Raw genomic sequence first — 26,647 nt, 5'->3', positions numbered from 1 at the left:
TTTAATATATGCAAAGGAAGCACCCAAGAAATTAAAGTGAAGCCCTAATTAGATCATTACTCCTTTGAACTTTGAAGGCCATCATCCTCAAGATAAGATTTGTCCATTGACAACCCAATATGACAGATATTGTCTCTTCAAAACCAATCCATCACAAAAATTTACTTTCTGGTCTATAACTTTTTTTTTTCTGCAACAATTTTAACTAGTCTTGTAACAATTTAGAAACTACTAAATAACACTTTAATTAGCTATGTAATTTACAATTTATAATATTGGTTTAATGAGAAAAAAAAATCACCAAAACTAAGTGTTAAATTTTATTAAGTGATGGGTACTTAGTCATTATATATAGTTCTATACATGCATTAAGAAATTTTATTAAATCATACTAAATTCTAAATCATAATAAAGAGGTAAAGAACATGGTAAATTCTAAATCAGAACAAAGAGGTAAAGAACCATGGACTAAATTAATTGAAGTCTATTTTACTTATGAAAAACCAGAGACTAGATTATTATATATTTGAAAGCTTGGGATACTAAATTATTATATATTTGAAGTTAAATGAACTAAATTATTGACTAACTAAAACTAGTTAAGGACTAAGTGGTTACTTTTATGAAAAATGAACCATAAATTGTAATGAACCAAAATTAAACTTCAACCCACAGTACTCTCTCTCAAAAAAAAAAAATTATTCTCTTGAAACCAATCATTCCCACTATCATTATATTATTAATATATCCAAATTTAATTTCAAGGCAGCATCTGAAATGTGCTTGGAATAGAAGCACTTTGGTATTTTTGCATAGTGAATAGCACTACATTCTTGAGTCTATAAAAGCGGAAGAGAATATGGAACAAAAAAAGCACCAATAGAAACTAGATCCCTCATAACAATATATCCAAAAATACCATAGCCTCTAGTTACTTCAAAAGAGAGTACTGCATAAGCATACATATATTTTCATAACAACTCTCCCCTTGTAGCTACCTGGTAGTACTATACTCTCCATGGCGGTTGAGATTGCGAAGGAGTCATTCGACGTTAATCAAACCGTTGTCAAAGACAGCAAAGAATCGGACAACAACCCGCAATGGAAGAGACTTCAACCATGGACGAAGCAAATAACAGTTAGAGGAGTAATAGCGAGTGCCATTATTGGGAGCCTCTATAGTATCATAACCATGAAACTAAACCTTACTATTGGACTCGTCCCAAATCTCAACGTCTCTGCTGCTCTTCTTGCATTTGTCTTTGTTCGAGTGTGGACTAAAATCCTTCAAAAAGTTGGGTTTGTAACTAAACCCTTCACTCGTCAAGAGAACACTATGATTCAGACATGTGCAGTTGCTTGTTACAGTATCACAGTTGGAGGTAATTGCAGTTAGAAAGTCAATCCAAACATATACGGAGTGCCGTTGATATACTAACGTCACTTCTTATTTTCTATTTCATTCTCCTTTCTTATCCTTATTCTCTTCAAAAATAAAAAGGAGAACATGTTTGTTAGTTTATTTTTATACTGATTTTTTTAAGATGATCACGAGATGAATCCAAATATAAGAAAAAATGCCAAATTTGTCTGAAAAATGCAGGTGGATTTGGTTCATATCTGTTGGGGATGAGCAGAAAAATATATGAATTATCAGGAGTAAACACTGAAGCAAATTCTTCATACAGTGTGAAAGAGCCTGAACTGGGATGGATGACTGGCTTTCTTTTTGTTGTTTGCTTTGTGGGTCTTTTTGTTTTGATTCCGCTTAGGAAGGTAGTTTTATTTTCATTCTTTTACAATTTCAAAACACCCAAAACAAGAGAATTTTAATTAAATATGGACTTAAGATCGGAATTTTAATTAAATATGAACTTTTATAGGGTTCTAGATTTTTAATAATAATTGCTTAAGGTATATTCCTCAACTAAGAAGTAGTTATTTAAAGAGATATATATGTCTTTTAACCTTTATATCACTCAGATATGTATATGTAAGTTAAATTTTGATGAATTTTTTGTTAGAAAAAACAACTATTTGTTAAATTTTAAGAAGGTGTTCAATAGAAAGAGAGATGTAAGAATAGAATAGAAAAAAGACAAAATCTTTATTAGAGGTGGCAGATATGTTAGGTAAGATATTTGTAAAGTTTACATGAAATTATTTTGTATAGAATACATGCATATTTAATATAGTGGGTTGGTGGTGCATAGGTTATGATAGTGGACCTGCAATTGACATTTCCAAGTGGTATGGCAACAGCAGTTATGATCAATGGATTCCACAATCAGGGTGATGAGATGGCAAAGTACATCATTTTTCATAACATCTCAATTTAATTTAATTTAATTTAATTTAAAACTTGTTTAATTGTTAGATATGTGGGGATCAAAGTATTGCATGCTAATGGTAGTATTATTTAAATGTTGTGACAGGAAGCAAGTAAAGGGGTTTATGAAGTACTTCTCATTCAGCTTTTTTTGGGCTCTGTTCAAGTGGTTCTTTTCTGGCAAACAAATGTGTGGTTTCTCTCAATTCCCCACTTTTGGACTCAAAGCTTGGAGGCAAACGTATGATCCCAAACTTAATTAAATCTGCAAAGAATTATATTATTAGCACCAAACAATTACAACTAATTAGAAACTTAAAAACTAAATTCAAATCTCCAGAACACAGAAAGAAACAGTATAACATTTTGGAAATCTTAGTTATTTTGTCATATTAGCATTATCTAGTAATTAATGAAAAGATGTCGTTAATATTGTACTCAAATCACACAATAATTATATAGGTTAAGTTATGGTGTTTTTGTTGTTGATAAGTGAAATTGATGAAAATTTGGCAGATTCTACTTCGATTTTAATTCAACTTTTGTGGGAGCAGGGATGATTTGTTCCCACTTAGTTAACTTGTCATTACTCCTAGGAGCGATCCTATCTTATGGCCTAATGTGGCCTCTTCTTGATCTACTCAAAGGGGATTGGTATCCTGATAACTTGGATGAAAATGACATGAAAAGTTTATATGGATACAAGGTTTGATCTTTTTCCTCACGAGTTGCGTTGGAATGAACTTCTTTCTTATCTTTTGACACATATATATTGATATACGATAAATTGCGATAAATTGTCTGCGGTCTTTGTTGTCATCAACTTTTCAGGTATTTTTATCTGTTGCTCTGATTCTAGGGGATGGACTTTACAACTTCGTCAAGACTATTGCTATAACCATCATCAATATATACAAAGTCAAGAAAGCAAAAAAAGGTTCTTCCTTTATAACATATTCTTCTTTAGAACTAGAACGATTAATCTATGATCATATCTGTCGTTGTTTCAACAGGTTTAGAACACAATGGTGGGAAACCAACAACAGATAAAAATCAAGATGAAATCTTCTTGAGAGAAAACATCCCATTATGGGTGGGAGTCATTGGCTACATAATCTTGGCAATACTATCCGCCATTGTTGTCCCACAAATGTTCCTTCAGCTTAAATGGTACTTCGTTATCGTCGCCTACATCCTCGCTCCTTCCCTTGCCTTCTGCAATGCTTACGGCGCTGGTCTCACCGACATCAACATGGCCTTCAACTATGGCAAAATCGCTCTCTTCATCCTCGCCGCAATCAGTCCAAAACACGATGCCCTTATCGCCGGTCTAGCTGGCTGTGGTCTCATAACTTCCGTCGTTTCTGTTGGCTGCACTCTAATGCAAGATTTCAAAACAGCCCATTTGACCTCCACCTCCCCTAGAGCCATGTTTGTCAGCCAAGTGATCGGTACAGCAGTCGGGTGCATCATGGCGCCACTAAGCTTCTTCCTGTTCTACAACGCGTTTGACGTGGGAAATCCAAAGGGGGAGTTCAAGGCGCCATACGCTTTGATATATCGGAACATGGCGATTCTAGGAGTCGAGGGGGTATCGGCATTGCCAAAGCATTGCTTGCAAATGTGTTGCGGGTTTTTCGGGTTCGCGATTGGGGTGAACTTAGTGAAAGATTTTGTGGGTGGGAGGATTGGGAAGCTGATGCCGATACCGATGGTGATGGCAGTTCCATTTCTGGTTGGTGGGTTTTTCACCATTGATGTGTGTTTGGGGAGTTTAATTGTGTTCATTTGGGGTAAAACGAATAAGAAGAAGGCAGAGTTGATGTTGCCGGCTATAGCTTCAGGCTTGATTTGTGGGGAAGGGCTTTGGGCTATACCATCCTCCTTTCTTGGTCTTATTAAGATTACTCCTCCTATCTGTATGAAGTTTGTGCCCTCATAGGCTAATAAAACCCTACCCTTCCTTTTATCTTTCCTATGGTATAATATTCCCAAGTTTGTATGGGTTAAAATCATTGAAATATATATATCATATTCTTCTTAATGCATAACTAATATTAAAGTTCTATAATAAAGTTTCGAGTTTAAATCAATCTTTTGTTCTTCCAATTTATATTTAGAAAAAACTTATGGTCCTTCTAGATACATAGCCAACCAATACTATAGGGACGTATCAATGGTCAAAAAGCTCCGGCTTTCAATAATCTTTTTGAAATGTTGAACATTATCAAATTTTTGTTTGTTTTTGACATAATTGATAAGGCTAACAAAATTAAAATAATAAAAAAAAGTATTTTTTTGACTTCACAGAAAGTGACAAAATGTGGTGTTTCCCATTATTTGAGTCCATGGAGACAAATAATAAAACAAGGCCATATAATCATCACAATAATGTTCTTCATTGATTGAATTCAATCTCTTTCGTTTTTTATAGAAAAAAACTGTTCATAATTTTGTATACAGTGAATTTAACAAATATGATATTAATCTACCTTTAAATTTTTTTATTTTTAATAATTTTAGAAATGTGGGTGACATATGTTCTACTGTTATAATTTGTTTTTTTACTATTTTTTAAACACTATAATTCCTTTCTGTGGCTTTCTATATTTTCTTAATTAGGATGGTTCTATATATTGTATTACCAACTATATTAAATTAATATCATTACACCATTCCATCATTTAAATTTTAAAAATGATAAAAAGATGAAATAAAAACTAGAAATAAATAATCAAACTTATTTTCTTCTCCTCTTTTTTTCAAGAATGAAAAAAAAAGAGAAAACAGTGGGTTAAGTTTTTTCTAAGGGAAGAGAAGAGAAGAAAAAAGTGCACAAAATCTGGAGTTTTTTGTTCTTGCTTGTGGAATTTTTCTTATTTAAAATAAAATGGCCCTACCATTGGAGACAAAAAAAAAATCACTTTTTTTTACTATAGGATGTGATTGTCTTTTAATAAATAACTAGTGAACCTACACGAAAAGATATTATAATTATTAATATATATTCAAAATATTTTTTGAACTCGCGTTTCTGGATAAATATGGTGAATTTTAAAAATAATTTCTTGTCAAAAACATGATTCTAGTGTTTGTGATTTTGGTGAATATTTTGTTCACGCGTTTATATCGTGTGTTTGTTCATGGTAAGTATGGACTGATCCCTATATATGGGATTGAATTACAACATGTTTAGTGATACAATTGTGATGTTATATAGTTAAGCTTAAGCACACATAATGATAATAATAGAGGCATATCTATGGTTGAAATGTGTATACCACTTTTGAGCAATGTGGTACTTTGGTCGGTCACATGATGTGTTGGATTTTTCTCCCAATTTTGAAAGATTAAGTTCATCAATCAAAGCCATAAATATCACTTCTTGTCCATTGAGATTTTTTTAGAGATACATCGTTCAACGATCTTTTTTTAAAAAAATGTCAAGAGATTCAAATCTACCTATTTTGCTTTTTGTGTAAGGAAAAGAATAGTTAAATTAGAAAATAAATGTCCTAATTAATATGTTCTTAAACTTCATTTCAACTTTTTGTTAGTATTAATTATTTTCTAACCCATTGAAACTTTTAAAAATTAATCAATATATATACCATATATAAAGTATAATTTAATTTAAAATAATACTCTAAACGTTTATTGTTTATTATTTATTAGGTTAGGAAAATTTTAAAAGCATCAAACAAGTCATAATTTATTGAATCTATATTAAATAATTTTTAAAGATCAAATAAACACCTAAGGGGAATTATTAAAGTAAAATTATTCTTTATTAGTATTCTCTCAAAATGATATTGGTCTAAATTTCCAATACCTTTTTAAGCTTTCAAATGATGTAAACTTCAATCCATGTTCTCATCAATCACCATCATGCATGTCTATAAATAGACCCCTTTGCTAAAATGTTTACTTAAATGATAAACTTTTCTTTCTAATACTTAGAAAAATCTATTGGGTCAAAATAGATATAAAATTGAATTATATGTCTAACAAACCAATAAATTTTAGATTTTGTGTATAATATGTCTATGAATTTTAAAAATGTTGAAGAGATCATCAATAATGTAAGTAGCTATTAGAAGAAAATTTTTTTGAGAGACCTATTAATTAAACATATAATTAAGTGGGTAAGAACCAACTTTTATGATTCAAAACTAAATAAACACAAAATTGAAATTTTAATATTTATCCTAAATAGAGTAGAGTGAAGGATTAGTAGACTCTGCTAAAAGATAAATTTCCCCTAAAAAGGTGAGTTTCCCACATTGATTGAAAATGACAATAACTATTTCATAAGGAGTGAAGGGAGATAGCAGTGCATGACTTCTCACCTCCAAAACTTCCTATTCTATCGAAAGCAATTTGAAAGAGTAATCTATCCCAACTTTATATTCATTAATATTCTATATAAATAATTCAAGGTCCAATACGAACATAAATAATATATAACATAAATTTAGCACCATTAATCTTGGAGTTAGAAGTTCAATTCCTCTCCCTCACATATTATCACAGTATAAAAAAAAAGTCAAGAATTATGAGTTAATTTAATTTAAACCAATAATAAAAAAGTGATCTATAATATATATATATATATATATATATATATATATATATATATATTTATATTTATATTTATATTTATATTTATATTTATAGGAGATTAAGTTTAAGTTTTTTTTTTTCAAAACGAGCATAGTCAAATAATATAATGTTTGAGTTATAACTTTAATATGGTTAGAATTGATTTTTTTTCCTCATTTTAATTATTAATTACTAACGAATGTTTACATCATCCCTCTTTAATAATTCAAATCCAAATTGTGTCAAATCATCGAGGCTCAATTTGGGGAATCAAAATATCTCTTTTTAATGGAGAATGTTAGACATATCAAAACATAGGCATAAATATCTTTTTTTTCTTAAAAGAAAAAAAGCACTTCTCATATTTTTGATATGTTCACACCTTATAATCTACATGTACATTTATAGTTGTTAAATATATAATAAAATGGTTTATTTTCTATACTACTAAGAAGTGAGAAATGCGAATCTTTCATAGCTAAAAACAAAAAAGAAGACTTAATCATTCGAGTCAATGAGTCAATGATAGAGCATACTTTGTTCTCTTTCAAAGTTGATATTTTTACTATTATTCCTATATGAATGGAGTAAATTTTTTTCAATAGAATTTTGTCCACTTTAATATATGCAATGGACCCATCAAAGAAAAGGAAGCCTCTCTTAGACCATTGGTCTATTGTATTATATTGAAGGTCATCACAAAGATAAGGTTTGGCCAATAAAACCCAAATCCCAGACTATTTTCTCTCTTATGAAAATAACCCATCAGAAAGAAACCAAAAAGAAAAGAAAAAAGTTCAACACTCTTTCTCAATTAAAACCCAAACAATAATTTAATTTTCTTAAACAATCATTTCCATTATATATAACTCCCAATTTAATTTCAACCATCTATCATCTTAAGTATTTTTTTATGCATATAGTTCACATCGAATTACATTCTAGATTCTACTTAAAGTTTAGAAGGCTACAAAAGTTGAAGAGAATATAGAACAAAAAAGTAGTCCTAGAACAAGACCCCTCAAACACACAATTGCCTATATAATGGCTGTCACAATTGCTCTCAAAATGCTCTTCTCTTTAGTCCTCCCATCTACACGTGATGAAACAAGACAAAAGAATATCAAAATCCATATACTCTCTAAATAGTTGAAAAAGTACTCTTTCTCTCTCTCTCTCTCTCTCGTATATATACACACATATTTCTTGTTCATACTAACACACACCATGGCGGCGGAGATTGCGAAGGAGCCGATCGAGGGCAATCGGACGACCATCGTCGAAGATGGTGGTGAATTGGGGAAGAACGTGAGATGGAAGAAGCTTCAACCATGGACGAGGCAATTAACGGTTAGAGGGGTAACAGTGAGCGTCATTATTGGAAGTGTTTATAGTGTGATAGTGATGAAACTAAACCTGACCACGGGACTTGTCCCAAATCTCAATGTCTCTGCCGCTCTTCTTGCATTTGTTTTTGTTCGGACGTGGACTAAAGCACTGCAAAAAGCTGGGTTTGTAACTAAACCCTTCACTCGTCAAGAGAACACCATGATCCAGACTTGCGCTGTTGCTTGTTACAGTATTGCAGTTGGAGGTAAACTAAATCCCGGACCCCAACTATATATTAATGTTTAGTTATGTTCTCTTTTTCTTTTTCTTTTCAAAAATAAAGATAAAAGATTATGTTTTCTGTTTTTTTGTTTCAAAATTTCTTTATACAGAAAAAGTGAATTGTTGTGTTTTCTGAAAAAAGCATTACTTTTTTCTTCTAAATATTTAATGACACTTGAGCTCTTTAAAAGAGCAGAAAGGTTAGATATATAATTAAATTTATTTTTACCTATCATCTTTAAGCTTTTAGTCAATTGATTATATCCTTCACTAGTGATGATCTCCGTCTACGAAGAAGACCCAAATAAGAGAAATGTCAAATATATTTTTTTAATGCAGGTGGATTTGCTTCATATTTACTGGGGATGAACAGAAAAACATATGAGTTATCGGGAATAAACACAGAAGGAAATTCTTCGTACAGTGTGAAAGAGCCAGGATTGGGGTGGATGACTGCATTTCTTTTTGTTGTTTGCTTTGTGGGTCTTTTTGTTTTGATTCCTCTTAGAAAGGTTCGTTTTCTTTCTCATACATTATTATAGTTTAATCATTAATTCCCCCACTTTCTTCCTATCTTACAATTCATTATTTAACTTTCTCATACATATATATCTATATACTTTTATATTTCATTTTAAGCATCAAAACCTAGAAATTAAGATATTAATTTGTTTTGTTACGCTAAAAAATTATATTGTTCAATTTCTTACCATCGAAGATATATATATGTATATATATATGTAAGATTTGTAATCTAGAGGTTGGTGGTGCACAGGTTATGATAGTGGACCTTCAATTGACATATCCTAGTGGCATGGCGACAGCGGTACTCATCAATGGCTTTCACACTCAGGGTGATGACATGGCAAAGTAGACTTCTCCAATCTCTATTTTTCATCTTATTTTTCTACGTTTAGAATATCTTTCATTCTTGTCACTATACTCCCAACTTTGATTAATTTTAGTTATTTTAGATTTTTAAGAAAATCATCATTCGTTCTGATCTCTTACAAGTGAAAATACAATTTCCATTTGTCGATTCTTGATAAATTATCTATAAACCCTAAGTTAAAAGGTTAAAGAAATTTATTGAAAGTTTTTATTTTCTAAATTTAACAAATATTTTATAAATGTGAGTGCAGAAAGCAAGTTAAAGGGTTTATGAAGTACTTTTCATTTAGCTTCTTATGGGGTTTATTCAAATGGTTCTTTAAAGGCAAAGAAAAGTGTGGTTTCTCTGAGTTTCCCACTTTTGGACTTAAAGCTTGGAACCAAACGTAAGCTTCTCTCTTTCTTCTATACTTCAAATTATTCTTTTTGTCTTCCATCATATTATTCCAATTTTTTTATATAACTTCTTACCATATATAAATTAAACCGATGATTAAAATATTACTTTGATTTCCTATATTGTGTCCATAGTCTAATTTTAATGTCTAATATTTACGTTTTAATAAATCTTGAATTTAGTCCTTTCAATTTTTTTAATTGATAATAATAATAATTTTATACAAAAACAAAATAAAATATATAAATATGTTTTAAAAAATTCACATGATTTTTTTTCTTTTTGGTATTAACTAAATTTGAGATTTATTAAATGAATATAACCTAAAATAAGCAAAGTTTAGAAACTAAAAGGATACTTTAACCTTTATAAATGTCCCTTAAATAAATATAATTCTAAGAATAAGGTTGTTCATATTTGTTAATCTTTGGAATAATTTTGTGTTTTGATAAGTGAAATTGATGAAAAATGGGCAGATTCTTCTTCGATTTTGACTCGACTTTTGTGGGAGCAGGGATGATTTGTTCCCACTTAGTGAATTTGTCTTTACTTCTAGGAGCCATCTTATCTTATGGCTTAATGTGGCCTCTTCTTGATCGACTCAAAGGTCAATGGTACCCTGAAAGCTTAGAAGAAAGTGACATGAAGAGTTTATATGGATACAAGGTTTCTTATCTTAATTACTCTCTCCATTTTGAAACTTACTTTTTTTAGTCGATATGAAATGATATTTTAATTAAGTGGTATTCAACTCCAAGAATATCTGTTCTAAATAGATCATTTATGTAATATGAAAAATATTTATATATCTTGATTTTTGGCATCAACATTTCAGGTTTTTTTATCTGTTGCTCTAATTCTAGGAGATGGACTTTACAACTTTATCAAGATTCTTGGTTCAACAATCTTAAATGTACGCGATAGAGTCAAGAAAGCAAAAGCAGGTTATTCTACGATATATTTTTCTTTACTACCTTCGTTCAAGTTAAAATTGTTAGAATTACTTTTTAGTTCTAACACGACTTATATTATTTCAATAGGTTTAGATGACAATGAGAAAACAGAAATGGATGAAAAGAAAGACGAAATGTTCTTAAGAGAAAGTATCCCGTTATGGGTGGGACTCATTGGTTACACAACCTTGGCTACAATTTCCACCATTGTTATCCCACAAATGTTCCCTCAACTCAAATGGTACTTTGTCATTATTGCCTACGTCCTTGCCCCCGCCCTTGCCTTCTGTAATGCTTATGGGGCCGGTCTCACCGACATCAACATGGCCTACAACTATGGCAAGGTTGCTCTCTTTCTTCTAGCTGCCCTCAGCCCAAAACACGATGCCCTCATCGCAGGTCTTGCTGGTTGCGGTCTCATAAAGTCGGTCGTCTCAGTTGCATGCATTCTCATGCAAGATTTCAAAACAGCCCACTTGACCTCCACTTCCCCTAGAGCAATGTTTGTAAGCCAAATGATCGGCACGGCAGTCGGGTGTGTCACAGCGCCATTAAGCTTCTTCTTATTCTACAAGGCATTCGACGTGGGAAATCCTAAAGGGGAATTCAAGGCGCCATATGCCTTGATATATAGGAACATGGCGATTCTCGGAGTTGAGGGAGTCTCGGCTTTACCGAAGCACTGCTTGCAGATATGTTACGGGTTTTTCGGGTTCGCAATCGGGGTGAATCTAGTGAAGGATTTTGGAGGTAGGAGGATAGGGAAATTGATGCCATTGCCAATGGTAATGGCAGTGCCATTTTTGGTTGGGGGGTATTTCGCTATTGATATGTGTTTGGGGAGTTTGATTGTGTTTGTTTGGGGGAAAATGAATAGGGAGAAGGCTGAGATGATGTTGCCGGCGGTGGCATCTGGCTTGATTTGTGGGGAAGGTCTTTGGACTTTACCGGCTTCTGTTCTTGCTCTTGCCAAGATTAATCCTCCCATTTGTATGAAGTTTGTCCCTTCATAGCTTCAAATTAAGCTTTACTTTTTTAAATATATGTCAATGAGCTACACAATTGCTGTCTAAATTTGTAAGGTTTTGTAATTCTAAGTATGTATGGTTACATTCTAGAGCCGTTGTGTTGTTCTTTATAGTTTGGTTGGTGGCTATTGTGTACCTCGTCATTTAAATTTTATATATATAGTAGTGTAGTTTGAGATCACCAACATCTTTATCGATAGGGTCAATTTTTAAGATAAAATGTTCTAATTTTCTTTAATCTCGACATAAAATTTTCTTTCTTAGCTAATAGAATATTTTTGTATGTCACCTTATTTGTTAAATTCAAGAAAAATAAAACTGATAAAATACAACACATCAAAAACTAATCAAAATGCTAACCAATGTGTGTATGCAGATTTTTTTCTTCCCTTCTCATTTTGTTTTTATTATAAACTATATATTGGTCAAATTAATTAGGTTAACATTCTTACCTAAATAATTAAAAAACACACCACTTTGTTTAGTTGAACAAACTCATGAACCAGAAATAAAAAAAGAAACCATTTTAGCTTATCAACCTCCACCCACCCAACCTCACACTTTCATTAGACACAATATTTAACCCCAAAAGAACAAAAAACCTATCATCATACAAATACAAAGAAAAACAAAGCAAAAGAGAAAATTTAAAAAGGGCAAAACCCTTATCCTAAATTACTCTCAATCTTCACCAATGGCCACAGTGATTCCACGACAAGATGAGCGAGCCGGAGCAGAGATCGCATACGGACATGAAGAATGCTACCGTAGATCGGTGGAGCTTTTGAAGGATCTTGGTTTCCCGAGCGGTGTATTGCCATTGCAAGAGCTTGAGGAGTGTGGGATTGTGAGGGAGACTGGGTTCATTTGGATGAAGCAAAAGAAACCCTACGAGCACTTTTTCGAGAAGACGAACTCGCGTGTTGCGTATGCGACTGAGGTGACGGCGTACGTCGAGAAGTTGAAGATGAAGAAGATGACGGGTGTGAAGAGTAGGCAGCTTCTTTTGTGGGTTCCAATTGGGGAGATGAGTATTGAGGATCCAAGTAAGAAGAAGATTTGTTTTAAAACTAATATGGGGATTGGAAAATCGTTTCCTATAACCGCGTTCATGGTGGATGAAGAGAAGAAAATGTATTTGGAGAAGCTTGAGGAATGAGTGGTTTTTTTTTTTTTTTTAATTTTTGTTTATGAATTGTTGGATTTGAATTTTCAATAATTTCTAATTTAAGATTGTATTGGGAGTTAATTAGTTTTAATTAATTTCAGTACACAATGATTATTGATTGGTGTTTTATTATGTTTAATTTGCACCTCTTTTCATATTAGATTTCAGCTAGATTTTGGGTAATAAGATCAGTTTAGTTAATTTAATTTCATCATTTTAAAAGTTACCATTTTCCTTTAATTTGTTTCTTTTTATTTGTTACCCTTACATTCAGTACAACAAATATAAAACGAAACAAAAAATGTGTTCCGAGTAACTATTGAACTAGACTCGTCTTTCTAAAATTAAGTCTATAGACATCACTTTTAGTTTTAAATTCTATCTTTTGTTATCTACTTTTTTTTTATTAGTTTAAAAAATCAAGCTAAAATTTAAAAACTATAAAAAATAGTTTTTATCTTTGAAATTCATTTAAAGAACTATCACCATTGTAGCAAAAAAATGACTAGGATATAGATTTGATTTTAAAACATAAAAAACAAATAAATGAAATGGTTACTAAATCGAATTTTCAGTATTTAATTTTTTATTTACAAAAGATTAAGCTTAAAAACGATGTACTCGTATCGAATGATTAGTTTGTTCACTTTCTAAGAATGTTTTTAAAATGATCCAATTTCGTAAAATTATTTTTACTTTTTTGGAGTAGAATATTATATTGGTTAGTTAAGAAACATAGAAAAATAAAGAATTTGCATGATAGCAACCACTTTATAAAAATGATTGTTTAAACTAATTTTTTAAATTCAAATCGACTTGTTTTAAAAATTACTAAAAAGTTAATAATAATGACTAGTACACGAATTTCCAAAATTCATTTAGAATTCCTATCGATGTATAAGTCTAGAGACTCTACTATTTTGTTATATGCATTTTTTTTCTTTTACATTATTTCTACTAAAGTCGTCACTTTCGTAAATTCGTAGGCCGATTCTCTCCTCTTTTATATTCGAGTGACGATTTTGAAACACTTAAAACAACTAAATGATATTAGAGTTTTGAAATGGGAGTATATGAAGTAAAATCAAAATGGTTTTGTTTGCAATTTTAACGTGGGATTTGACAAGAAGACAGTAGAGTAGGTTCGTGGGAGAGTGATCCAATGGAAAACTGTGTGGGCAATGATCAATCTTTTACTTTCTTAAACCAATTACTATGCTTTTTTTTCTTTTTTCTCTCTTCTTTATGCTTTTATGTATTTGAGAATTTGGTATGGATGATAAGATAATTTGATAGAACAATGTAATTGTAAAGAAACAAAATACAAAATCTTAAAAGAAAAAGATCCAACCAATATCAACGGTCGATGTCATCTCTGTCCGGAACTTGGGCAGCATTACCGGCGGGGCCCTCCTCCGATCAGATTGATATACAAATTCAAGATGATGGCATCATCAGGATTCTTAATAATAATCACAGCCGTTCCTCACCCATCTCCAATATTCCGATTCCTTCTCATTCCCCACCAATGGCGAGAGCCTTCTTAGGTTCCACGCCTTCCTCTTCCCCACTAATCGCTTTACGCCTCTCTTCCTTTACCCCATCATTTTTTTTAACCAATCAACGCCCTCGCTCCCTTCGTCTCACCACCGACACTGTCGTCCCTATGGCGGAGCTTCCGTCGGAGAAGCGCATTAAGCCCCACCCATCTCTCGAGGTCATCGGTGGAGGCTGCGATCAGTTCCTCCCAGCTTTTAAGGACTTGGATCTCCCCTATAAGCCTTTCCCTGTAATTGGGTCGAATCGCCATTTGGAGACCATTTTTGCTTCCTTTTTTAGGACTTGTCCCAGTGTTAACCTCCACCGGGAGTGTCTTCGTGCGGCTGATAATGGGACTGTTGCGCTCGATTGGGTCGCCGGTGACGATCTCCGTTTGCCTCTTGATTCTCCTGTTCTTATTCTTCTGGTCTGTGCTCAATGATTATTGGTTTTTTGAAGAATTTATGAATTAGATAGAAATGGCAAAGATATTCCTATACCAAAATTATTTGAATCGATTTGGGCATCCTTGAAAAGAAACGCTTTTACATACCCAATTTGTTAATCCATTTAATCCTAATTGTATTTGTAATTACTCTACGGTCTATAGCTCCCGTGTCGCTCTTTTTTCCATTTTTTTTCCCCCTTCTCCCATTGAGGGGCTTTAATTTTTCCCATCTTTAGTAAGGAAGTGCAAGTTCTTTGCCTGGAAACCTTTACATGGTAGAATGTGGCATTCTCCTTTAATTCTATGCTCAAAGTGTGCCCTGTTTGCCACCTACCTAGTATTTAATATCCTATGGATTTCTTGACACCGTTTCTTGACACCCCATTGTTGTAGAGACAATTATCTTGTGAGGTTAGTCTAGGTGCACATCTAACTTGAACACATGGTTAAAAAAAAGAAAAGAAGGCAGTGTGTCCTCTGTGTCCTCTATAGTTGGGAGGACTCTACAAACTCTCCCTTTCCTGGTAAGGAAGTGTAGGAGGTTGTGAGGTTTAATCGTCTTTATGAGTGTGTGGATAGATCATTGTGTAATTCTCAGCTTGTAGTAATTATTTTGGAGGTTAGGTGCGGTTTATGGAGAGATGAGAATCAGTCTACAGTACTGATTCTGGGAGAGAAATATTTCTCTTGAAAGGCTATTGATACTGTAATTTTACCTTTGATATTGCGATATAGTTTTACTGTCGACTTCCTGTAATTGGGATCATTATAGTTCCTCGATTCATATCAAAAGATTTAATTTTTTTTTTTCTTGAACTTCTGCAGCCTGGTTTAACAGGAGGGAGTCAGGATTCATATGTAAGACACATGTTGGTTAGAGCTAGAGATCGTGGGTGGAGGGTTGTGGTTTTCAACAGCCGTGGATGTGGGAATAGCCCTGTTACCACTCCTCAGGTATCCATTTGTTGTTCTTCTTTATGTGGTATTGAGTATCATATAGCTTTGACATCAGATGATTTTTCTTCCTTTTCAATATTCGGAATTGACATTCTTGTTTATGATTCACTTTACAACACTGATATATGCAGTTCTATTCGGCTTCATTTTTAGGAGATATGCGTGAAGTAGTTGCGCATGTTACTGAAAGATATCCCAAGGCTAATTTGTATGCTGTTGGCTGGTCACTTGGTGGTAACATTCTTGTTAATTATTTGGGACAGGTAAAAGTAAAACAATACATATTAATCTCCATCACTCTTTACTCTACTTATTGGTTGTCATTTTGTTTAAACCTCCTGAGTCTCATGGAACGACGGAAATTGGGGTATTTAATTCAAATTTGCGAGAAAAAGTCATTTGGGATAATGTTTGTCTTGACGAGACAACGAAGCAAAAATTTAAGTTCGTGGGCTTATTTTTGAAATGAACAATATTATAACATTTTGGGGATTTAGCGTAACAGAAGTTCAGCAACACATAAGACACTCCAAGATTTGTGTGAATAAACTTGAAACAAAGAAAGCTATTCTTTTAAAGATTACATTGTTGAATAACATATTTGGTGATAATGCAAAGTTCATTGTCTGAGAGTTCGGTGATCTGGGGACTCTCTTTGTTTTTGTTTGTGTTTATTTCTAATTCAACAAGTGGGGTATGGGAATTCAAACTGGAGGTAATACATGTCAATTACCCCTTAGATAAACTCCCTTTTGACAGTTTAAGGACCCTCTTATGCCAAAATCTCAGTACAATGTTTAAGTTGCATTTCCATATCGTACTTATATGTATATATCCATCTTTATCTCTTACATATCACTCCTACATCTTCATTGCAGGATTCCCTGACCTGTCCATTGTCTGGTGCTGTGTCTTTATGTAATCCATTCGATCTAATAGTTGCAGATGAGGACTTTCGGAAGGGCTTCAACAACGTCTATGATAAATCCCTGGCTGGAGCGTTACGTAAAATTTTCAACAAGTAATTCTCTTATCTGAATACGTTTTATTTTGTTAATTGAGTCATAACCTGAAACTGAAACATTCGTCGAGCCTTAGATTGTAACATGTATCATCTCACTATATTCCCCTGAGATTGTAGGCATGCTGCTCTCTTCACTGATATGACTGGTGAATTCAATATTCGCTTGGCTGCCAAAGCTACAACTGTTAGAGACTATGATGATGCCTTAACACGCGGTATACGTTCTCTTAGTTTTTGTAATTATTTTCATTCGAAGAACATTATCATATATGCCATTTCTTCTCCTTCTATACCTTTATCTTATTATTACTTTTTTCTTTGAACAACTTTCAGTTTCATTTGGTTTCAACACTGTGGATGAATACTACTCAAAGTCTAGCAGTTCAAAATTCATAAAAGATGTCAAAATTCCTTTGCTTTGCATCCAGGTACCATCTTTGTTTTTTCAAATGTTGTCTTGTTTAATTGTTCTTTTAGAACTCAAAATTGCTGTCAAATCTCTTTTAAGTTATCATCTGTAAGGAAATAATATATTGTAATTACTATTTTGAAAACAGTTTCCAAACAACTCTTAAACTCTCTCTTTTCCTTTAACTTCTTGTTAATTGAATTTAGGGAACTTACAGAATGTCTAGGGAAATTGTAGCTAAGAGCACTGTTCTCTCACAGATATTTTTGGGCATTCTAGACAATATTGTTCTTGTAATGTTAAGGGGCACTTAATTTGGTTTTCAGGCAGCAAATGATCCAATTGCTCCAAATAGAGGAATCCCCCGAGAAGATATAGAGGTTTCACACATCTTTATCTTCAAGTTTTTAAAGTTATCTGTTAAAAATCTACTGAAAAGTTTAATGTCATTTCATAAGCATTTACTTTTTTAGAAGCCAAGTTTTAAAAACTAAGGCGGTTTTAATTTTTGTTTTTGAAAATCATGCTTATAAGCAATATGTGTGCGGACATAAGTTCTTGGTTTATTCTCCCTTTAACAGCCATTTCATGGTTAAAGGTTGTTGAAATTTGTGTATTTTTTTCACACAATTTCTTCTAATAAGTTACATTTTTCCCAAAAAAAAAAAAAAAAAACATCAAAGTTCTCAACCAAATTTTGAAAACAAAAATATGTTTCTAAAAATGATCTTCTCTTGTTTGTTTTCGAAACCTTGCTCTGATTTTGAAAATATTGTTAAAAGTTAGATGGGAAACATAAAAACCTTTAACATGCACCCTTTCATGTTTACCATCGCTTTGTCTTTTAGAGTTTGACTAAAGATTCAAATGTGATTCTACGTACGCTTCCGTTGTTTAACATGCACCCTTCTTGTGATTAGTGAGCATATTTTTGAAACGTGATTGTTGTTGTAGGAAAATCCAAATTGTATGTTAATAGTAACACCCAAAGGTGGGCATCTAGGGTGGGTTGCAGGGCCCGGTGCTCCCCTCGGTTTTCCATGGACTGATCCATTCGTGATCGATTTCCTCATGTATTTGGAAAATAAAAAATTCAAAGCCTCAGCATCTTCTACAGATTTAACAATGGCAGAGGTAATGACATAGCCATTGATGGTGATGATATCTATGAGCATACGAGTAGAAACATCGAAAATAGTCGTTACTTATATCCCTAGTAGTTGCTTTGTGAGAAGTTTAAACATAATGTCATGTATATAGTTTATTTATAAGTGTAAAATACAAGTCATTCTTAATCAAAGCTATTTGTTTCTATATTTCTTTATGAACCCTTTTAGGTAGTTTATCTTGGGAATATTTTTTTTAACAATATTTAGAGAGATCGTTATATCGATTATTCTTTGTAATGTATGTGATTTTCTTCCCAAAATATTGGTGTACTCATTGAAAATTATGAACTAATGCAATATTCTAAATATATCTGCTTCAACTTTGGAAAAGAGTTGAAAAAAATCGATGGAGAAAATTGTGGGGTTTTTTCAAAAATATAAAATACAAATTATTTACACATTATAAAAAAACTCATTACACTTCATTTTTACAAAGTAGTTTGTCTATTTTTATCATTTTTAAAATTTTTCTGAAAATTATATCTAAAAAGAAAATATAATAACAGTTAATTCAAAAATATCACTCTATTAAGTTTTAATAAATTTTAAAATAAAATTTTCATTTTATTCCTATACATTTTTATTTTTTTAAATTTAACCAACTATTTTTTCGAAAATAAATTAACTCAAACTAAATTTAAAATTCCTTAAAAGTAGAAAAAAAACAAAAAAACTAAATGTTTGAGAGTAATCGAATAATTGAAAGAATAAGCAATAGAATAAAACAAAATCTAATAATGAAAAAAGCATAATAATATTATTTAGTTTTAATTAAAATAGTAATCATCATTGTTTATATAGTTTATTGTACGTACATTCCATGTTTATATTTGAAGCTTCTAAGATATAGAATAAAGCCTCATGGTTTTGACGAACAATAATTGGGTTAATACCTAAAAATAATATAATTGTTTAAACACATTATACATGTTTATAATGTTTTGTAAACATATATAAAAAGGAAAATTAAGTATATAAATAGTTTATGAATTATTCTATCTATTTTTTCTTAATTTTGACTGATTTTATGATCTTATTTGATTGTGTTGTAAATTCATACGTGGAATTTGGTGCTAAGGCCATTCTGGAGCAAATTTGGACAACTATAAAGTCTTTAGGCATCAACCGAGGCAAAACGGAGGTAATTAGATGGCAAAGAGAAACCATGATTTTAGCGGAAATGGCTCGACGCTATAATGCTGTAGTACTTAAACTTTGGCGAATAAGGGCACACATGTACATTATTATATATATTTCATCTCGTCGTCAGCCTTGACCTAACTCGATTTCTAGATGGTCTTTTTTTTAATTATAATATTATTTTCTTAAAAAATCATAATAATTAAAGTAAATGAGAGGATTTTCACGTTTTTTTTTTCTTTTTTGGTTAAATGTGTTATTATATTACTATTATTTTAATGAAAATTATGTTCACATTATTGAAAATCAATCACTCATGAAAATGAAAGCGATGAATTAATTATTATCCATTTGACGTCTCTTCATTTCGTTATTATCATATTAATTTGTTTCAATTATTCAAATGATATACACAGACACTATTCTTTTTATGTTAATATTATTTCAAACCCATCATTTCTAAATATAACAAAATTAATCAAAATATTTTTTAAATATAGTAAAATTACATATTTAATAATATTAATAGAATTTGAATGTTTGTTATATTTATAAATATTTTTTATTTTATAATTTACACTAATCTTTCTATTTTTATTACTATTAAAATTAAAATTAAATTTACAATTTTATTTTAAATTAATCCATACCTAGACATAAATGGTATTGACTCAAAGTAAATGTCTTTATAAAAAAAAATTGAGGTTAAAAGCGTAATATAGGAAGGAATAAATGCAAATCAGGATCAAATTGAAAAAAAAAAAAAAAAAACTTGATTTCTTTAAAAGAAAATTACAGTATTTGAAATTTAGAGAGAGAATGAAATATAATGACAAGCTTTGAATTTTTTTAATAATGTATAATTTTGCAAATAAATTATTTAGCAATTGAAAGAGTCATATTAATTAGGAAATTGGTAATACGAGTATTGAGAGTAAAAATAAAATGAATTAAAAGAGAGACTGAATTTAAAAAAGAAAATCATAAAAATTAGGGGATAAAAAATGATAAAATGAATAAACTATATTAAAATCAAGTATAATAAATTTTTATGATTATGATTGTGTATAGTTTGTATTTTTTTTTATTATTATTATAAAAAGACCCTAAACAAATTAGGTATTTAATAGAGTTTTTAAAGTGGACTTTCATATATTCAACTATTATTTTCAACAACCATATGTTTGTCTTATCAAACGTTTTAGGTAATTATATTGAGATTACCTTTTTTTTTTTTAAATCATGATTACTTATGTTATTATCTAATATTAAAAAATTAAAGAAAAAGTCAATTATTGAAAAATTTTAATTTTGTTTTAATTTAACAAACAGTTATGGTAAGAGTTGATTATTGTTATATAGTTTTTTATTATTGTATTTGAATTATAATAATTTGTGTTTAAGGTATATATTATTCTAGTATGATTAATATATAAAGATAGTAAAAATGATTATAGCAAATGAGAGTTTTGAGATAATGTTAACTGTATCTAATTGATGACTACAAAATAGTATTTACTAGAGCAATATTGGTTATTATGCAGTTCAATTTAAAATGATACTGTTTTACAGGTTGAAATGAAAACAATAATATCAAAATTGACGATTTTCTAAACAATATAGTTTTGTATAAACCTAAGATCAATCGTGATTAGGTGGAAAAAAAAGACATACGATGACAATAGAAAAACGACTTTCATCAATAATCTTATTCTCTCTTTTTTTATATAAGAAATTTACATTAAATTCAAAAAATAAAGTGCATTTTCTAAAAAAAACAAATCACCGTTGAGTATTGCATCATGTCAACTTGACATTTAAAGTCTAATTATTGTAATGGGTTGAAATATGCATAACTCTTTATCTTTGTTAAGTACGAAAGTTAAATTCTTATCTAAATTATTTTAAATTAAAAAAAAATTAGAGCTATCCAATAAAACTTTAAATAGATTGAAGTTACAGTGAATCGGGACACGTCGTAGTATAAAAAATGATTGAATATATGTATATTATATGATAGTTGGGAAAAGACTTAGTACTCAACTTCACATGGCATTATATTAGAGACCAATTGTGAAACCTAACATATGCATACATTTGATATAGTATATGTATTCTAATTTTATAATAAATTGTTATGGTGTGTTCTTCTACCTCCATATTATAAATATTTTGCATGTGGATCTCTATTGTACTTTTATATAAAATAAATGGTATTTGAGATAACTTATAAACTATAACTTAACTATATATATATATTTCTAATAATTATCTAAATGATTATTTTGTTTTTACTTTTATTTAAAGAAAATTGGGAATTATCTATGAAATTTGAGACAAACTATTACAAGGTACGTGGTGCTCGAGTTTTTTACCTTTAGCTAAGATGGGTATGCTCTTGTATATGTGATTGTTCTTCGAGTTTAATAAAAGAAATATATTTGTTTGGAAAAAAAATGATTTTTAGTTTGAGATAATTTTAAAAAATAGTAAAATAAATTAAAATATTTACCAGTTATAGCAAAATTTTGCTAGATATCAATGATAAAAACTAATAGACTTCTATCATTGTATATCAATGTCACTTATACAAGCATATTAGTGGCTATCAATATTTACTATTGATAGAATCTGAAAATTTTATTATATGTTGTAAATATTTTGTCAAATTTACGATTTTTTACAATTTTCTTTTTAGTTTTCTCTAGTTGGTTTCAATAAAATTACAAATTTTTTAATGTCTAAAATACTTATGAGTTTTTAAAAAGTGTTGAGTTTTTAAAAATTTTAAATTTTTTTTCCAATAAGATTTACTATATTGTAATTTTTAATTTTTTTGCTATATTATTAATTATTATCAATTAAATTATTATCCATTATAATTACTCAAAATATTACTATTATTTTTTTTTCGATTTCTGAGTGATTTATTGTTAGAAGAGTTCTTTAAGTTATTTAAAAGATGTAGCGATGTTGGTTTGGTAATCATTTATTTTTTGTTTTCGTTTATGAAAATTAAACTTATGTACATTACTACTACTTCTACTTCTACGTCCAACTTTTTTGATTTGTTATCTAATTTTTATCAACCATTTATAAAAATCAAGCAAAATTTTAAATAAAGCAACTTGTGAAAATTTTGCTATGAATGAAAAACAAAATGATTACCAAACAAAAATGGTAAGAATGATCTATGAACTCAATTAAAAGTTACAAGTTAGGATATAATCGAGATTTGTTAAATTTTTTAAAAAGATGTTTTTGTAAAAAAAAAGAATCATACACACAAATAATAGTAAATAATAACAATAATTGAGTAGAAAAATGAATTTAAAAAACTCAAAATGTAGTTGATGATGCACATTATTGTGAGCCTTTGAAGTATCTAACTCTACAACAATTTATATCAAGAATGTGATTCTAATTAGTTTGTTATGTTTAATTAATTTGGTATTCATTGCATTGGATTAATTACACTAAATATTTAGGTTAGAGATATTGATTATTTGAAAGAAGGATTAATTTGCTAACTTCTCGTATGCATCCAATTAAATAATTAAACCCAAATCTCATGGTGTTGGTATAAAAGAAATGAATGGCATCAAGATGGAATAATCATTGTCCATATGGTCAAATATGTAGCATAATTATTAATTGATTATAGAGACTATATATTTTATTTTCACTTTAACTATTCAATTAATCAAATTAATTAGACTTGATTATTAAATTATCAAAGTCATCAACACTATAATCTCTCTCCTATCCCCTTATAAATACCCCTACAAACCTTATCCTTCAAATACAATCATATCTCATTCTCAAATTCTCATTCTTTCGCATCCATTGTTTATAGTTCAGTTGTAATTAAGATATCTCTATTCCTTCATTAAGAATGATAACTGAAGTAAGAGCTCACGACACTTCTCTCCCATGCAAGAACAACAATAATTTCTCTTACGATACCGAACCGACCTCCATCACGAGGCTATCATCATGGCCAATGGGTGAGCTAGATCCAGCGGCCGCTCTGGCAATGGCCAGCCCCGAGTTCGGAGAGCATGGTGGCGTGAACATGTCAATTGAAAACTCCATAACATTCACGGTGATGGAGGCGGAGACGATGCGTAGGATGTTTGAAGGGGAGTTGGGGCCTGAGCGGGACTTCTTCATCTACAGCCGCCACTTCAACCCGACCGTCATGGCCCTTAGCCGGCAGATGGCGGCATTGGAAGGGACCGAGGCAGCCTATTGTACGTCGAGTGGGATGGCCGCTGTTTCATCTGTTTTGCTGCAGCTTGTGAGCTCCGGTGGGCATATCGTGGCGTCGAGGACGCTCTACGGCGGTACTCATGCATTGCTGTCGCATTTTCTGCCGAGGGTAAGCAAGATAACAACGACTTTTGTGGACGTGAGGAACCATGAAATGGTTAGAGATGCCATGGTAGAGGGAAAGACGAAGGTACATAATCTAACACCTACTAAAAGTTTTAGGTTTATATATGTTTCCTTGATTGAATTATGAATTTGGTTCTTACACTGTCATTTTCCTGGGGAGAAATTTTACCCTATCAATTTGATTTTTATAATGATTCAAATGTATTTAATTTAATTTTAGTTTTGGTTTGATTTATTTTCATATCGATTAACTTTCTTTTAACGCGTTAATTCGAATCATGGATGACAATTAACACAAAAGGATTGATAATTAAACATTAATAAGAAAAAAACTTAATTATTTTCAAACGTTTGAATCCGAGTTCTTCCTTTATATAACAAGTTAAATCAATTTTTCAAAATTAATTTAGGTTTATAGGTTACAAAGAAATTAAATATTTTACCCTTTTGTTGAACCTATAGGTATTGTATTTTGAGACGGTGGCAAACCCGACGCTTACGGTGGCAAACATCCCCGAGCTCAGTCGGATGGCACACCAGAAGGGGGTGACTGTGGTAGTCGATAATACGTTCTCACCCATAATCATCTCACCGACAAGGCTCGGTGCTGACGTCGTCGTCCATAGCTGCTCAAAGTTTATCAGCGGTGGTGCAGACATTATTGCAGGTATATGATTAGTCCATTTTTTTCTGATTTAGTTAAATATTTTATTAGGATTTATGAGTTGCAAATTTAGAAATAATAATTTTTTAATATGTTTTAAATGTTTCTATTTAAAAAAACACTAATTATACATAACCCATTATTTAATAAAAGCCTAACATTTAAACAATTTTTAAAGTATAGTCTATGTTTTATATATTATATATTCACTCTTGTCTATTTAATTATAAGTAAGCTAATGAAAACATGATTTTAATTTGATCTTTCGTGGAAGCTTAAAAAAATTGGCTAATATATTGTTTAATGAATAATGGTTATGTTCTATTTTGACATGTCATTGAATGAGGTTTTGGTGACTCGTCATTACATAGTGTCATGTTTTAAAAATAGATAATGTAATTAAAAAAAGTATATAAACAATAATGAACTTCAAATTTCCCCCCCAAAAATCTCTACTTGAAAAAATAATTGAAAAAGAGAATATTTTTTATGGTGGATGGAAAAGGCGTTGACCAATTGAGTTAAGTTATGTTACTATAAATGAATGTTAATCTATGAACAAACAAACTCCATTTAATTGATTTTTAATGTATACAAAAAAATGATAAAATGATTTATCCTTTTTTAACTTTTCATTTTAGGCGCTGTTTGTGGGTCAAAAGAGTTGGTGAATTCTATGATGGACCTTCACCAAGGCACATTGATGCTTCTGGGGCCAACAATGAATGCTAAAGTTGCATCTGAACTCTCTCAAAGAATCCCCCATTTAAGCCTTCGAATGAAGGAGCATTCTAACAGAGCTTTAGTTTTCGCTCAAAGGATGAAGAATCTCGGCCTCAAAGTCATATACCCTGGCCTCAACGATCACCCTGATCACCAACTTCTAGGCTCCATAGCCAACAAAGACTACGGCTACGGCGGAGTTTTGTGCATTGACATGGGGACCGAGGAGAGAGCCAACAGACTCATGAATCTCCTTCAAAACCATACACACTTCGGTCTCATGGCCGTTAGCTTGGGCTTCTTCGAGACCCTCATGTCATGTTCAGGTAGTAGCACGAGTAGCGAGTTAAATGGGGAGGAGAAGGAATTGGCTGGCATTTCTCCTGGATTGATTAGGATGTCTGTTGGATATGTTGGAACTCTGGAGCAGAAGTGGAACCAATTGGAGAAGGCACTGTTGAAGATGAAGATTTGAAGGATTTCACTTTCATATATGTGTGTTTGTTAGAATAAACGAATGTAGTTTAATGTTTAAGGTTTTAATTAAGTTTCTTAGGAAAGAATAAACATATATCTTCTAAAAGGGTGTGTTTTAGAAGGGGGTTATTATTAATTATAGATTTAGATCTTATTTGTGTAGTGACTTATATAAAGAGAGAATTGCACACATATACACTTAGATGTGTATATTTAATTTGTAATAATATATATTGGGGCTAAGAGTCAAGTTTATGTGGCTTAATGTTTTTGGAGTTAAATTGCAAGTTCAATTGAAATGAAATAATCGAAGTTTAGAGTTCTTGCTATCACAAACATTTGTATTCTTTCGCCCTTTAACCTGTCATCAAATTCCATATGATCAATTAGTTGTCTACTGATTTTTGTGATATAGTTTATGATCTGAGCTGTTTGTGAGAGTAAAGAATATTGTTATATAGTCACAGCTTTGCTTTCAAAATAATGTTGGCAAGAGGCTAACCAATATGATTTAAGCTTGAACATTTCGAGAGATTGATAATTCAATTCGATACAATATCATCTACATTTAAGATTCACTATATAAAAAAAAAAGATTAACAATTACAACAACATACTTGTTTGATAAACTTCTTTATTGATTTACTTATAACTTACTCTTTTAGTCTCAACTTAAGCTCTCCTCGACGTTCCACAAAAAAGTTTCTCGTGAGAATTTAT

General features: G+C 31.0%; 5 protein-coding genes across 6 annotated transcripts; all 5 read left to right on the top strand.

Annotated features, from left to right (window-relative positions):
* Positions 1–872: 872 nt before the first annotated feature.
* LOC101207252 (metal-nicotianamine transporter YSL1) lies at positions 873–4,422 on the top strand. Its single transcript, XM_004143896.3, has 7 exons — positions 873–1,382; positions 1,604–1,776; positions 2,214–2,308; positions 2,436–2,570; positions 2,846–3,035; positions 3,161–3,266; positions 3,343–4,422. Exons 1-7 carry the CDS (start codon positions 1,019–1,021, stop codon positions 4,269–4,271), a joined length of 1,992 nt encoding a protein of 663 aa, XP_004143944.1. The 5' UTR covers positions 873–1,018; the 3' UTR covers positions 4,272–4,422.
* A 3,582-nt stretch (positions 4,423–8,004) lies between these two features.
* LOC101202776 (metal-nicotianamine transporter YSL1) lies at positions 8,005–11,992 on the top strand. Of its 2 annotated transcripts, XM_004143794.3 has the most exons (7): positions 8,006–8,525; positions 8,882–9,054; positions 9,318–9,412; positions 9,685–9,819; positions 10,307–10,496; positions 10,666–10,774; positions 10,871–11,992. In XM_004143794.3, exons 1-7 carry the CDS (start codon positions 8,159–8,161, stop codon positions 11,794–11,796), a joined length of 1,995 nt encoding a protein of 664 aa, XP_004143842.1. In that variant the 5' UTR covers positions 8,006–8,158; the 3' UTR covers positions 11,797–11,992. The 2 variants fall into 2 exon arrangements, with proteins under 2 accessions (XP_031741657.1, XP_004143842.1); XM_031885797.1 differs by having other exon boundaries at positions 8,005–8,525; positions 10,666–11,992.
* A 380-nt stretch (positions 11,993–12,372) lies between these two features.
* On the top strand, positions 12,373–13,118 carry LOC101223048. The gene has a single exon (XM_004143793.3). The coding sequence runs from the start codon at positions 12,506–12,508 to the stop codon at positions 12,968–12,970; it is 465 nt and encodes a 154-aa protein (XP_004143841.2). The 5' UTR covers positions 12,373–12,505; the 3' UTR covers positions 12,971–13,118.
* Positions 13,119–14,339: 1,221 nt separating this feature from the next.
* LOC101222809 (embryogenesis-associated protein EMB8) lies at positions 14,340–18,766 on the top strand. Its single transcript, XM_004143792.3, has 8 exons — positions 14,340–14,945; positions 15,792–15,920; positions 16,055–16,186; positions 16,802–16,944; positions 17,065–17,162; positions 17,281–17,375; positions 17,683–17,736; positions 18,311–18,766. Exons 1-8 carry the CDS (start codon positions 14,346–14,348, stop codon positions 18,500–18,502), a joined length of 1,443 nt encoding a protein of 480 aa, XP_004143840.3. The 5' UTR covers positions 14,340–14,345; the 3' UTR covers positions 18,503–18,766.
* A 4,719-nt stretch (positions 18,767–23,485) lies between these two features.
* On the top strand, positions 23,486–26,263 carry LOC101207013 (methionine gamma-lyase). The gene is made up of 3 exons (XM_004143895.3): positions 23,486–24,127; positions 24,526–24,730; positions 25,369–26,263. Exons 1-3 carry the CDS (start codon positions 23,561–23,563, stop codon positions 25,923–25,925), a joined length of 1,329 nt encoding a protein of 442 aa, XP_004143943.3. The 5' UTR covers positions 23,486–23,560; the 3' UTR covers positions 25,926–26,263.
* Positions 26,264–26,647: the final 384 nt, after the last annotated feature.

The sequence above is a fragment of the Cucumis sativus genome, chromosome 5, assembly GCF_000004075.3.
Source record: "Cucumis sativus cultivar 9930 chromosome 5, Cucumber_9930_V3, whole genome shotgun sequence".
NCBI lineage: Eukaryota > Viridiplantae > Streptophyta > Magnoliopsida > Cucurbitales > Cucurbitaceae > Cucumis > Cucumis sativus.
The sequence above is the reverse complement of the archived record's forward strand: the minus strand, read 5'-3'. Positions and strand labels throughout refer to the sequence as shown.

Coding starts and splice junctions, on each gene's coding strand:
- LOC101207252 (XM_004143896.3), top strand. CDS start 1,019: ATGGCGGTTGAGATTGCGAAGGAGTCATTCGACGTTAATCAAACCGTT. Junction 1,383..1,603: donor TTACAGTATCACAGTTGGAG/GTAATTGCAGTT, acceptor TGAAAAATGCAG/GTGGATTTGGTTCATATCTG. Junction 2,571..2,845: donor CTCAAAGCTTGGAGGCAAAC/GTATGATCCCAA, acceptor AAAATTTGGCAG/ATTCTACTTCGATTTTAATT.
- LOC101202776 (XM_031885797.1), top strand. CDS start 8,159: ATGGCGGCGGAGATTGCGAAGGAGCCGATCGAGGGCAATCGGACGACC. Junction 9,055..9,317: donor TTTTGATTCCTCTTAGAAAG/GTTCGTTTTCTT, acceptor GGTGGTGCACAG/GTTATGATAGTGGACCTTCA. Junction 10,497..10,665: donor AGAGTTTATATGGATACAAG/GTTTCTTATCTT, acceptor TCAACATTTCAG/GTTTTTTTATCTGTTGCTCT.
- LOC101223048 (XM_004143793.3), top strand. CDS start 12,506: ATGGCCACAGTGATTCCACGACAAGATGAGCGAGCCGGAGCAGAGATC.
- LOC101222809 (XM_004143792.3), top strand. CDS start 14,346: ATGTCATCTCTGTCCGGAACTTGGGCAGCATTACCGGCGGGGCCCTCC. Junction 14,946..15,791: donor CTCCTGTTCTTATTCTTCTG/GTCTGTGCTCAA, acceptor GAACTTCTGCAG/CCTGGTTTAACAGGAGGGAG. Junction 16,945..17,064: donor TTACGTAAAATTTTCAACAA/GTAATTCTCTTA, acceptor CTGAGATTGTAG/GCATGCTGCTCTCTTCACTG.
- LOC101207013 (XM_004143895.3), top strand. CDS start 23,561: ATGATAACTGAAGTAAGAGCTCACGACACTTCTCTCCCATGCAAGAAC. Junction 24,128..24,525: donor TGGTAGAGGGAAAGACGAAG/GTACATAATCTA, acceptor TTGAACCTATAG/GTATTGTATTTTGAGACGGT. Junction 24,731..25,368: donor TGGTGCAGACATTATTGCAG/GTATATGATTAG, acceptor TTTTCATTTTAG/GCGCTGTTTGTGGGTCAAAA.